Raw genomic sequence first — 13,898 nt, forward strand, 5'->3', positions numbered from 1 at the left:
AGTGGTCAATTTCTACCTGGACCTGCTCCATGATCCAGAAGTCCAGTAACACCAGCAACCTGTGCCTGTGCCACTCAGGCTAGTGGTCTAGTGGCCACAGAGCTTGCATACCATGTGCCACCATGTGGTTTAGTCATATTGCCTGTGTCAAGAGTAAACACATATGCAGCACCTTGCAGGACTGCTGCCTCTGCTCTTCCTGCAGCCTGCCAGCTGCCCTGACACAGGTCTAGCAGTCTGGAACCCACTGAGCTGTGCCTGCACACCCAGCTAGCAGGCAACAACTCATTTTAGGGTGGTGTTAATCTTCTACAAGTGCAAAGGACCGACTGAGCCCCAGTGCCAGGGCTGGAGGAGAGCAGGACCTGCAGAGCAGAGGGGCAGTCAGGTGTCAGCGACACTCATGCCCAGACACTCATTAAGCCATCCAGTTAGTGCTAGTGTTTAACCCAAAAGCTTACTGGGAGTTTCAAGGCACCCTACCACCTTCCACCTCGCTCCATCACTGCAGCAGCCCATACACATGCACTTCATGGTGCATGAAGCAGAGGAGATGCCACTTCCTACATCCATTTCCCAGACTTGAGAAGGTTTTACAAAGCCTCCCTCTGTTCATTCAGGCCCTTGGCAGTTCTCCAGCAGCCCTAGTCCAGCCCATGCATTTGTAGATGCTCCTAGAAACCTCTTGGTGGATGTGAAGTGTCTGTGCACAGATTGCACAAATGCCACAGTGCTTACAGTTCAAACAGCATTTTGGATTCCCCCTCAGTCCCCAGTCCACCTGGAGAGTACTACATGAAGTTTCCCAAAAAGCCTTACTGATTGCTGATAGCCAGGCTGTCCATTGTGGACTTACATCAGTGACTCTGTTGCTCTTGTCCACAAGGGACTCACGCAGGATTAGCCTTCCAGATGTCATCAGGTGCTGAAGGCTGAGGACAAGGGTACCAAGCAGCCTGGTGAAAGGAATGAGGGATTTTTCTTTACAAACAAACTGTGGGTTTGCGGGTAGATAAAACTAGTACTGAGAGATAAAAGAACCAATGGGAAGGATTCCACTGATTGATGAATGGAATGAGAGATTTGTCTTTACAAACAGTGAGTCTGCTGATAAATAAAGTTAGATACAGAGAGATAAAAGAAGAACCATACATTCCATAGAAATTCCATTGATTGATACAAAGGGGGAAAAAAAGGCAGGGAGGGGGTATACAGATTACAAGGGAGTCTTTGGTATCAGGCATTTCGGGAAGTCTGTACCTCTCAAGTACATCAGCTAATGGGGAAAGAGAGGGAAATGTGGCCAGGAAATCAGGATAAAAAGGAGGCTGCATTCTCTAACAATTAGAGAGACACCATGGAAAATGCCCATAACCTCTCCCTTTATTCAAATACAGTTACAGGACCCCTCTGTCTCCTTTTTGGACAAAAATCTCTGGTGTTTGTGGATTAATTTTCCTAACACTGGAATAAAAAGAGAGACTGCAACAACACTGTACATAGCATCAGTGCCTACATCTTGGGGAGTACTGGGACCTCTACTCTGCCGCTCACAGCCCCTCTGAGCTGCCCTGAAGTGTTTTCCATAGGGAGTCTGGCAGCTGAATACTTGAGACCGACCCTGCAGCAGGTCCTGCCTTTTCCCCAGTCATGTCCAGATAGCTACTTGCAACTGAGCTGGCACTAATGGTGAAAGGTTTGTGCAGATCCAGACTCATGGAGTGCAAAGGAGATCTCCCCTTCAGCAGAGTTGGGCTTCACAGGAGCTAGTCTGTGTCTGGGCACCCAGCAGAGCTGGGGGGACATTTCTAGAAAAAAAAAAAACAACTGGGAAACAGAAGCTTTACACAAGAAAATATAGAACTAGGACATAAAGCTATGACCACCAGAACATCTGCAGCAAGTTAAGCCAGAATTTATCTACGCCAAAGTGGCTTCTCCCTGGAGAACGGTTATCCCTGCAAGTGGCAGTAAGGTATGCAGAACAGCATTTGCCAGTCCTAACCCTGGCTTGTGTGTCACTGTCTGCACCCATGTGTACGTGGACCTCCATCTCCTCATGGCATCTCTCTGGTAGCCAAGCTAAGCCGTGCATGAAGCAGAGCTTCCCAATGCCAGCTGGGAGCCACCACTGGAAGAGCTTACCCAGGACTCAGACAAGAGGAACTGCTCCCCACACGTCTCAATTTCAGCTGTAAGCTACTGATCTCTTGCATTCCTTCTCACCTCCCTTTTCTCTGAGACACAGAGCCTGTCTAACTTCCTATCCCCAAAGAAGGAGTCTGTCTGCTCATTCTCCTCCTTTCCAGCTTTGCCGGCTTGTTGCTGCTGGCACATGAAGGATGCACACACAGAAGTTCAGAGACCATAAACAGATACAGCAGTGTAACAAATTTTTCCCTTCTTTATATTTAATTTTGACCATCCCAGTGCACAAACCAACCACTTTTGAATTGTACTGTTTGTCACCTGCTATTATGCTGCTTCCCAGCAGTGGAGGTGTGTGGATATAGTGTCAATCCACTCATTTCCCACTGGACTCCTTTGCTTCAGGCTGTCAGGTCCTACTGTTTTGTTAGTTTGTGGTATCTCTTTGTCCTGCAGCAGTTTCTATTGACATTTCAGTCAGAGACAATTCCTCTGATCCAGCTCCCATATGAAAAGCATCCAGGAAACAGTGACACAACATTCTGCCATATTTTCTGCTGTGTTTTGCATGTATTGTGCTCATCTGTTTTCTCCATGCCCTCTCTGGCACCTTTGAAAGCGTTTGCATTATTAGCTGTATACAAATTTATTATGTTTTCATTATTAGCTGATGCATTTTTCTTCAGTTCTTAAATTTTGCTTATCAGAGCTGGCACCTTTCCCTGCATCTTCATGTTTCATATGTCCTGAAGGACATGCCTCTGCTGCCTTTCTTGCTCCACTACTCAATCTGTCATCTCTATTCTTGGGTTTCGCTGCAGTGTTTTACAACTGTTGGAATAGCTACTGAGTTCACAATGTTATGCCTGTGCCACCTAGAAGCATTTTAATTTCTGTCTGATCTTTTACATTGAAATTGCTGTCTTATTAAAGGTTAAACCATAACACAATGCATTCAGGGCTTTTCTTCACCAACAGATACGTTGAATTTGGGTGCAGCATGGTCACAGTCACCACAAGGCTGTTCAGGATGACAGCAGGTCCTCAGTCCACAGCAAGACCTGCCTTTGTAGCTGTTTTTTAGGGCATTGTTTAACCTTTGTCCCAGTTGAGGGTCTGATCTGGATCCTTACATAGTCCCTGTTACTGCTGGCACAGCTAAATCATTCTTCTTATTTAACTTAATATATACAGTGTTGCTGCCCCACCAGAACAACCAACTCCATTCTTCCTCTGTAAGTGGCATTCTGCTCATCTTCTTTTCATCAAATAATCAATAAACATTTTCTACTGCAAGTAGACAATGTAAAGACCAGTATGTCTTCTCCCCCACCTCTACTGGTCACCCCAACAATCAAAGGACCCACCTGTTACTGAAAACCTTGCTGCAGTTGTAAACTTTAATGGACAGCACTTCACCCATTACAAGCTTCCCATAGTGCGGCCAATGAAAGAGCTGCAAAAAAATGGAGCAGGAAGGGATGACAACTCATTCTCAGCCACACTTTCCCATGTCTCATGGTTGGTTGGCTCCCTGTGAGGTGACCAAGTCCATGGACATAATGAAAAGCATCTGTGATGGGAAGTTACTTTCCTGCTGACCAGGCATAGAGCCCCTGCAGCAGCACAGAGCCACAGGTCAGCTGCTACAGAAGTCAGAGTTGCACCACCCTGGAAAAGGATTCTTATGCCTGCTGGAGTCCCTGAGCTGGCAGGTTGTGGAGTGAGACAGAACATGGGAATGTACAGAGGTGCTTGGGGAGAAGTGATCACCCAGGCGGGGAGTCATCTGGCTTAGAGAAAAGCTGCACTCTGAGGCTTCAACTTGCCACACATCCACAACAGTGGCTGTGCCTCCTGCTCCCCGCCACCTCCCCCCCAGGCAGCACATTGGCATTGGGACTTGAGCACGGGACAGGTGGGAACCACCCACTGGCACAGCACAGGTGGGCTGTCACAGGCTTCTGTGGGGATGGCACTGGAGACAGGAACATGCTTTCCAGGTCACCCCCATCCCTGCTCCTGCACACACACACATATACACACATATACACACTCAAACACAAGTCCCACTCCTGTCCCCACAAGGTATCAACTAGAGTGACAATCTGGCTTGCTGAGGGCAAGGGGAGCTTTGCCTTCAGCTTTGATGTGCCCGGGCTTCCAAGCAGTGTCACTCAGTTGAATTTCAGTTCCTGGAGCTTGTATGCGTAGGTCACATACACAGTGTGAGGGACCCATCTGCCCCTCTGAGCAGAGCAGAAGGAGACAGCAGAGAAATTCCCAGAAAACTGTCTAGTGTAAGGTGGCCCTGTCCCTGGCGTGGGGGTTGGAATGAGATGATCTTCAAGGTCCCTTCCAAGGCAAACCAATCTATGATTTTATGACCAAGACACTGACCTGTCCCATCCCAGTCCCACATGTTCCACATGATCCCAGTTTCCTCACCTCCTTGAAGATGGCCTCTGGGCCACAGCAGACCTTTCTTGTCTTCTGGGTGAAGCCTTGAGAAGTAGAGAGGAGGTGTAAGGTGGCTGGCAGGGGAAGGCAGCCCCCAGCTCTAAATCCCCAAACCCCCACCCTCCTGGCCACCTGGAGCCCACCTCGGAAGCTGAGATGGACCTGCCGCTCGCCATGGCCCGGCAGCTGGGAGAGCCGCCGGACACCGACGCTGAGCGCCATGGAGCTCGTGGTGGGCCCTGGTGCCTCTCGCTCAGCCGTGCAACGCCCAGAGTGACTCAACCCCAACTCACCCAGCCGGTCTGGCCAGACACTCCACACCCCAGTGGCCCATGGGTTGGGCAGCCCCTGCTGAGGGACACAGAGAGGAGGGGGAAGACCTGGCTGTACTGCCTCCCTCCCTCAACACACGGCACTGGGCTGAACCCCCTGGAATGCACCTCTGCTGACTGAGAGAGCTCTGGGCTGCAGGGGACCCCCGGGGAGCACTGCAGGAAATGGTAGAAGTAAGCCCATCACATGGCCATGCTTCAGCTGGTACTTGGAAGGACGTGGGCTGCTGAATTCAGAACTGAGAGACACCAGCTTCGAATACAGAGCCTGGCTCTGCTTTCAGCTCCAGCCCTGCACCTTCCCCAGCACAAAATCACAGGTCCTGTGGCTTAAACCCTCCAAAACAAACAGAGCGAGTGTGGGAAAGGGCAGCTCAGATTGTGAGGGTTAGGCTCCTCTGACATGCTCAGCAGCCTCCTGAGCAGGAGTCTGAGGTGGAGGTAGGATGCCAGAGTACTTTGGGACAGCAGCTGCCAGATTTCTGCAGAGCAGAGACAAGCATCAAAATCCACAGGCAGTGGGACATGAGCTTCAGCTGCTCCGCAGGGTGCTGGCAAACTCACAAGGAGGGGTAGGAGGGAGACCTGGGGCACATGGTGCCAGAAGCTGGCTGTGCTCCCTGCTGCAGCCCTGGGGCCTAATCCAGCTCATCCTATTTACTGGAGAGCTGACAGAGATGTCAGAGCTCTTTCAAAGCACAAATTCAGACCAGATTAAAGCAAAGAAACTATGCTTACATAGCATAGTTTCTATTTTAACATTATGTTATGGAACAGTCATGAGCTGAGCAGATTTTGGAGAGCATTTCTTCCTCCTGAGGGTCTGGTTCTCCCTCTCAACACCCAGCACCAAACACTTGTGATTGGAAAGATGTGTGCTAGTGTCTTTACAAAGAATTTGATGAGTGTATGGGTGTTAGCTTGAAATGGGTCTTAATGTCTCTACTAACTTTGGGCAGTAGGTTTGTTGCAGACTCCAGACAATTTGGCTCCCGAAACAGACAATTGGGTCTACACAAGCCTGAACTTCTGAACTTTGCTGTAAAATGACAGGTTCAAGGGGGAATACGGGGTAGGCGGTTCAGGAGGGCTGTACCTTCCTGGTACCTCATCCAATGGGCAAAGGAAAAGGGCAATATGTGGCCAGGAGTTTAGGATAAAAGGAGGCTGCAGCCTGCAAATCCTCAAGAGAGAGAAGTGGACTCTCTCCCTTTATTCAAATAAAGTTTCAGGACTCTTCTGTCTCCTCTGTGGGCACTAGCTTTTCATAGCGTGATTTTCCATACACCTCCATCCATATATGCTGTACAGAGTGCATTGCAGCAGGCTAGAGTGGCTTATTCAGCTCTACAAACACCAAGGAGTGAATCATACCTGTGTAATGCCAGTTGCTTCGAAGCAAGCCCTGCAGATATTCCCTTTATTCCCCTTTTTCACAGGCTCTTCCAGGACCACCTGAAAAGCGGTGCTGGGGGTGGTGGAAGCATGCTGTGGTAGGAAGTTGCAGTTTTACCACTGTCCTAGCTACAGGAGTATTCTACCCGCCTCTACTTCATTTCTGATGAACTGTTGATGATGGATTTGCAGGAGCTGCTCAGTGCACACCCAACCCCTCAGGCCTATGAGCCGGGGGTTAAATAAGGAGAGGCAAACTCTTCAACACAGGGCAGAGTTCCTTTTTCTTCACACCAATGACTCAGCTGTGATAACTCCCACCAAGGAAGCACCAGCACAGTCACACCCAGCCTGAGGGGTCATCTCTGCTAATGGGTCATAAAGGACTCAATGGGACAGGAGAATGGGCAGCTGTAACACTTAAACTATCAAGGACTCAAAATATCCCATGACTCACAGTGTTACCTCCTGAATTATGAAACTCTCTACCCTGAGGGAGGTACTGAGCATCCTCACCTGAACCTGAAAGGAATGAGAGGGATGTGTTTTTACAAACTGTGGGCCTGTTTGTAGATAAGGCCAGATGCTATAGGTGAAAAAAACAATGGGAAGAAGCATAAATTCCAGAAGAATTCCACCAATTGACACTGTTGCTCACCCAAGGTTTTGCTCAATTCTTGAGCTTAGAGAAACAGAATAGAGATACAAAGAAAAGAGGGGTGGGGGCTTGGGGTTGTGTGGTGTGCACATTGGAAGGGGGCCTGTATTAGGCCGTTAGGGAAGTCTGTACTTCTCAAGTACCTCAGGCAATGGGAAAAGTGAGAGGGAAAATTGGCTGGGAAATTAGCATAAATAGGAGACTGCATCCTCCACCATTTTGAGAAACCCTATGGAAAATGCCCATGGTCTCCCCTTTCATTCATGAATAAAGCTGCAGGACTCCTCTGTTTCCTTTTTGGACATAAACCTCTGGCATTGTAGATTTATTTTCCTAACAAACACGAGTGTATAAAATCTTTAGGCCTGGGGACTTCTGGTGTTATGAATAAAAAGTTATCTTTTTTTAAGGTTGCAGAGTTAAAACGAGTTAGACCAGTTGCTGTTAAGTTAGCTTCATTGTTTACCCGTTAATGGTTGGAGATTAACCATTGTCCCCCTGATGCTTGCCAGGGACCCTGCAGGTACCAGGAGAATGGGAGTGGTATCAGAGCTAGTATGCAGATGAGAAATGCATTGCACCCAATTTTGCAGTTTTCCAGGAAAACCCCTAAAAATAACGAGCCAACATAGAACAAGGGGACCTAAGTGATGTCTAAGGATGGGAGCGTAGTCCAGTGACTGCTTGGATCCTTTTTGCTTCTCACCCTAACCTGAAAAGATGTTGACTAGAGAGACGACCCGAGGTGTTGGACCGAAAAGGCAGAATCTCCTAATCTCCCTTGAGGACGGAATCCCCAGCTCTGCCCGCAGATCTGCGGACAAAGCCGCATCACCCTCCTCCTCCGTGCCACTCCTGGGAGCAATGGCGGCGTGGGCGCGACCCGTCGATTTCTCCCCACCTGAGCTGATTCTTCTTAATAAAGGCATTAAAAAGGAGAAAGATCTCCTGCCCATTTATTTCACTGGCACCACCACTTGATAGATTTGGAGAAGGACCAGAACTTCGACAGGACTAGTACCATCACCCTGACCAACAGGGTGCCAGGTTGTATTCAGATGTTGTGGGTTAAAACCAGTTTTCTCTGTATTATCATACTTATCATAATATATTTAATAAATTTTAACTCTGACCTGTAATCTCTCTTGAGGTTTTTGAGTGGGGTTTATTTCACACACCAGTTTACTTTCAAACCAGCATGACCATGCAACAACAAAACGTAGCAGACTTGACAGCATTTGGCACCACTTTTGTGAACCCAAGTAAGTGAGCTCATCAGTGTAAAACAGTCAGAAAGCTCAATGTGCTGCCCCCACATCCAGTTGTTATAGATAGCAACCAGATAAGGCCGAATCAATAATTTGATAAAGCCAGATTAAAATTCAAAGAAGATAGATTTTATTTCGTGAATTGAAATACAATCTTTGCCATCCACAATCAAAGGGACAGCTTTGATACTGGGTGAACACAGATCTGACCCCCTCTCGCATCAGACCTATCGAGTTCACAAAGTCCGTTCTGTGAGCCTTGGTTATATACTGTTTTTCTTGCCCGGAGCAAAGTTTCTTCTGTTCTATTCGTTTTCCTGAATATTCATGTAGTTCTATGTCCTCTGTCCAGTGTTGGAGGAATCCTGTCTCCTGGTCGGACAAAGCTGTCTTTGGGAAAACAATATAGAGTCCAGGAACAGATACATGTAAATTCCAAGTTATGGGAACTAGTCATTCAGATGTGAGTTCTGGGCTATCCTCAGTTATCTAGGGTCTATTGGCCAATGATGGTTTGGGTGTTCCAAGACTCGCCCAGAGTTTCTGCAGGAGCTAGCTCCTTCACTTAGGAGCTACTTAGGATGTCTATTCAGTGACCACTTGTGTTTTCACAATCCAGTGAGGTAGTCTCTTTCCCAACCCCTGTGTAAGACTTCTAAACCTTAGTGCTTTTTATAACAGATAATCTACAAGCATGATTTATTATATATATCTCTATGAGCATGAATTTATACTAATATTTATCACACAGTCATTGATAGAGTAGAGTGAGGAGTGCAACTTAGGCAGTTTAATGAGACATCCAGACCATCAAATTATGTTGCTGCTGAGTGGATCCAGCACTTGCTCAAAGCTGGTCAGTAGACAGCACCTCTCTTTGGAGTTTCTGTGGCTTCTTCAAAGACCTCAAGCAGTCTCATTACTCCACCCACCTGAAGACAGTGCCTATTTTTAGCAAAACTGTCCCCTGCGTATTTTAGACCTCAGGGAGGGCCATTAACCCAACCAGTTATTCCAGGCAAAAAAGGCATTATCTCCCACTGCCTGCTGGGTAGTGTGGCATAGCCTGGCATGAAATGTCACCAATATTTATTGCCACATGTCCAGGAAGCAAAAGGAACCCTCCCCATTGAGCTCCCACATGCAACAGCTTTTGATTTTTTCAAAGCCCCGAGGCTGAAATACCTTTGGGCATCACAAATATAAAGGTGCTTGTTTAATCTTGGTGAGGGTAAAAAGACTTCTGGGGTGTTCTCTCTGCTCACCGGGAAGATAAATCAAGCCAGTGACTGGGGGATACAGAGAGCTTGCACAACACATTGTCCTGAGGAAAATAACCGGACCTCTCCTCTAACCTGACAGCGATGCCATCAATCTGCATTCCAGCTATACCCAGGGTAGCATGTGGCAGGAAACAGACTACCATTCTTCCACCAAAGTACCCAGCAGCTGTCTGCACTTCCTCTAAAACCTGGAGCCCTGAGGAGAGTAAAAGACAGAAAACAGGCAAAATTTTGCCATCCTAAGTCAGTAGCTTCTAAATTTAGCTTCCCATGGCTTTTCACATGGGCCCACACCCATGCAGCTCCTCCTCCTAAGTTACAACTACAGGACTTCTGTCCCTTTTCTTGCTTACATTTCAGCCACTTACCTGTGGGTAAAGGGCATCTCCTTCAAATTCTGGTCTGCTTCCACAGTGGGAAGAACTTCCTCAGACTTGCCTCTACAACTTCTTGACCTCTTCCTCCCCAAACCAGGAAAGGTCTCTTCTACCATAAATGAGACCTATGCCTGGAGATACCTCAGCTTGCTGAAAAACAGTGACTTTGTTATGAGTAGAAAAGTTATTTTTTTTAAGTTGCAGAGTTAACAAGTTAAACCAATTGCTGTTGTTAATAACCTCATGTTGTAATCACCTGTTGTTAATAGTTTTCTTCAACTACCTGTTAATGGTTAGAAATCAGCTCAAATGTGCCTGACACCTGAAAGCTGCAGGTAGTGGAGGTGGGGGGGGGGGGGGGGTATGTCAGAGCTGGTATGCAAATGAGGAAGCCCCTCACCAAATCTTGCAAGAAAACCCCTAAAAACAATGAGCCACCATGGAATTAAGAGATCTAAGTGATGTCTAAAGGTGAGGAACTTAATCCCGTGTCTGCTAAGATCCTTTTTACCTCTCACCCTAACTTAAGGATGTCAGCTAGAAAGGGGACCTCGAATGTCAGAATGAAAAGGAGGAATCTCCTATTGCTCTCGTGAGGACAGAAGCCCCAGCCCTGCCTGCATACCAGCGGATGTTGGAAATACCCCAAGTGTGGAGACACGAGTCTGGACTCCATGTTTCAGAAGGCTGGTTTATTATCTTATGATATATATTATATTAAAATACTACATTAAAACTATACTAAAAGAATGGAAAGAAAAAAAAATGATCAGAAGACCTGAAAAAACAAAAATAGAATGTATAACAAAATCTTGTGACTGCTCACAGCCTCGACACAGGTGGCTGTGATTGGTCATCAAGTGAAAACAATCTACATGAACCAATGGAAGATGCACCTGTTGCATTCTACAGCAGCAGATAGTTATTGTTTACATTTCTCTCCTGAGGCTCTTCAGCTCCTCAGGAGGGAAAAATCCTAGCAAAGGGTTTTTCATAAAATATCATAGCTACAAGCAGACAGAGCTGCACTCATTCTCCTCTTCCCTGCCACTCCTGGGAGCAGTGGCGGCGTGGGTGTGACCCATCATTTCTTCCCACCTGAGCTGATTTTTTTTAATAAAGGCATTAAAAAGGAGAAAGATCTCCTGCCCTATTTATTTCAACTTCACTCCTCACAGGGTAGACACAGAGGACTCACTCCCTTTTGCATGGGAGCTGGCAGAGGTTTAACAAGGAGCAGCAAAATGGGCTTCAAAATACACACACACACACAAAAAACAGCCTTAGGTTTCTTGTGTGCATAACAGAGAAGGAGAGCTCTGTCTATAGCTGCTCTGTAAGCAGCTGAAAACACAAGTGAAGGATGTTCTCAACCAAAAAAGCAGTTTCTCAGAGATGACTTGACAGTTTTTCTCTCTCTCTTCCACACCTGTAACACATTTCAGTTTAGACAGCCACTCCAGATGAGAGGTTGCTTGGTTTCCTTCAAGACTAAGTGTTGAAGTGCAAGACTTACTGCAAGAAGTGCAAGAAAATGGGGTGCTGCAGGTTAGGTGTCAAGAAAGACTGTCCAGCTTTCTCTAGAGGAAGCTGGCTGCTGTTTATGTAACCTGAGAGAACATAACATGGTGAAAACAGGTTTGAATAAAAAAAATAGAACAGATTAATCTTGGCTCAGCAGTGGTCCTGACCCCACAGCCCTTCAAGCACAAGCTACATAATGGTAGATAGGGTGCAGCTTCCTCCTTCGCACATTGGCGGCTAGAGCACGCCAACCCTGAGCGCAGTGAACAGGAGCAGGCAAACAGGGGCGTGGCACGTGCCTGAGGGTGTGGCACAGCAGTTCTTGAGGCGGTTCACGCAGGCAGGGCAAGCAGGCAGGGTTGCAGGCTTTTCCTGCTAGTAAGGTGTACTGTGTATTGTTTGTGGCATTTCTGTTAGTTGGTAGGTTTTAGGATTCTGGTAGTAATGGTTTTTACGCAATCAAAAACTGTAGTGGTAGGAGTGTATGTAACCAGATGGAACCATCCAAAAAGGATGCACCTGTCCAGACCCATTCCTGCGCGGACTACTCGAGTTTATCAAGTGGTTTCAGGGCATTGCAGAAGAAATCTGCCTGTGGTGTGAACAGGTGAACGATCTCCTTTCACTTGTTGCTAAGCTTAGAGAGGAGGTTGAAAGACTAAGGAGTATCAGGGAAAGAGAAAGGGAAATAGATTGGTGGAGTTCTGCTCATCCATCCTTGAGAGCGACCCACCAAGAGTGAGAGGACACCCCTGCCTCCCACTGTCAGACAATAGAAGGACACTTGGTAGATGAAGGGGAGTGGAAATGGGTCCCTGCTCAGGGAGGTAATAATAAAAATTGCTCCTGATCCTCGTTCCCTAGCCAGGTGCCGCTTCAGAATAGTTATAAGCCCCTGGATCTGGAGAGTTAGACAGATGATTTAGAAGAAAATGATCTGCCCAGTGAGCTTCCCAATTATGAATCATCTGTAAGATGGATCACCATCTCTAATATCAAAAAGAAAAGAAGAGTAATTGTGGTGGGTGATTCCCTTCTGAGGGGAACAGAGGGCCCCATAAGTCAACCAGACCCACCCCACAGAGAAGTCTGCTGCCTCCCTGGGGCCTGGGTATGGGATATCACTGAGAGACTGCTGGGCTGATTCAGCTCTCTGATTATTACCCACTGCTGATACTCCAGGCTGGCAGTGATGAGATTGAAAAGAAGCATGTCAGGACAATTAAAAGACACTTCTGGGCACTGGGACAAGTGGTTGATGGGACAGGAGTGCAGGTAGTCTTTTCCTTGGTCCCTTTGGTGGCTGAGAAAAATGGTGAAAGGAACAGGAGAGCTCACATTATCAATAAGTGGCTCAAGGGTTGGCGTCATTGGCAGAATTTTGGATTCTTTGATCATGGGGCAGCTTTTATGGCACCTGGCCTGCTGGAACCACATGGGCTCCATCTCTCTGTTAAGAAGGTTTTTAGCTCATGAACTGGCAGAACTTGTTGAGAGGGTTTAAACTAGGTCTAAAGGGGGAAGGGGATGCATCTGGGCTGTCTGGAAGCAGCCCCGAGCTTATCACTCAGGTGGCAAGCCTGAGTTAGGGGTGAAATCAGCAGCCCAGCTGAGGTGCATGGGTACCAGTGCACACAGCATGGGCAACAAACAAGAAGAGCTGGAGGCCATGGTCCAACAGCAGAGCTGTGATGTCATTGCCATCAGGGAAACGTGGTGGAATGACTCACATGGCTGGAGCACTGCAGTGGATGGCTACAAGCTCTTCAGGAGAGACAGGAAAGGGAGAAGAGGTAGAAGAGTGGCCCTTGGTATTAGGGAGGCTTTGGACAGCATGGATATTGAAACTAATGATAATGAAGTTGAATGCCTGTGAGTGAGAATTAGGGGGAAAGCCAACAAGGCTGACATCCTACTGGGAGTCTGTTATTGTCCACCCAACCAGGAAGAAGAGGTGGACAACTTATTCTATAAACAGCTAGGGTTTCAGGTTCATCAGCCCTTGTTCTTGTAGGAGACTTCAACTTGCCAAACGTCTGCCGGGAACTGAATACAGCTGACAAAAGGCAGTCCAGGAAATTTTTAGTTTGTGGAAGACAACTTTTCATCACAGCAGGTGGGTGAGCACACTGGGGAGGGACTATGTTAGATCTGCTGTTTGCAAATAGAGGTGGGCTGGTGAGAGATGTGTTTGGAAGCAGCTTGGGGCACAATGATAATGAAATTATAGAGTTCTTGATATTTGGTGAAATGAGGAGGAACACCAATTAGACTTTTACATTGGACTCCTGGAGGACAGACTTTGGCCTATTTAGCAGACTCATCTAGAGAGTGTTTGATAATATCAGGGGGCAGAATGGTCCCCCCACTATCTAAGAGGAGGCAGTCAGAGAACTGCTGAGCTGCTTGGATATTCATAAATCCATGGGACCAAATGGGATCCATCCCAGAGT

At 47.2% G+C, this 13,898-nt stretch overlaps 1 protein-coding gene across 4 annotated transcripts in view; it reads right to left on the minus strand.

The window, feature by feature from the left end:
* LOC135282211 (fer-1-like protein 4) overlaps positions 1-4,864 on the minus strand; it is a 40,250-nt gene extending 35,386 nt beyond the window's left edge. For all 4 annotated transcript variants that reach the window (XR_010348505.1, XM_064391770.1, XM_064391768.1 and 1 more), the window contains exons 1-4: positions 4,752-4,864; positions 4,597-4,652; positions 3,516-3,604; positions 857-956 (exon numbers count right to left, since the gene is read on the minus strand). Coding sequence is in view for 3 of the 4 variants with exons in the window: in XM_064391770.1 (XP_064247840.1) it covers positions 857-956; positions 3,516-3,604; positions 4,597-4,652; positions 4,752-4,830 (324 nt within the window). In the remaining variant the exon portion in view is untranslated. The remainder of the gene's footprint in view (positions 1-856; positions 957-3,515; positions 3,605-4,596; positions 4,653-4,751) is intronic.
* Positions 4,865-13,898: the final 9,034 nt, after the last annotated feature.

The sequence above is a fragment of the Passer domesticus genome, chromosome 16, assembly GCF_036417665.1.
Source record: "Passer domesticus isolate bPasDom1 chromosome 16, bPasDom1.hap1, whole genome shotgun sequence".
NCBI lineage: Eukaryota > Metazoa > Chordata > Aves > Passeriformes > Passeridae > Passer > Passer domesticus.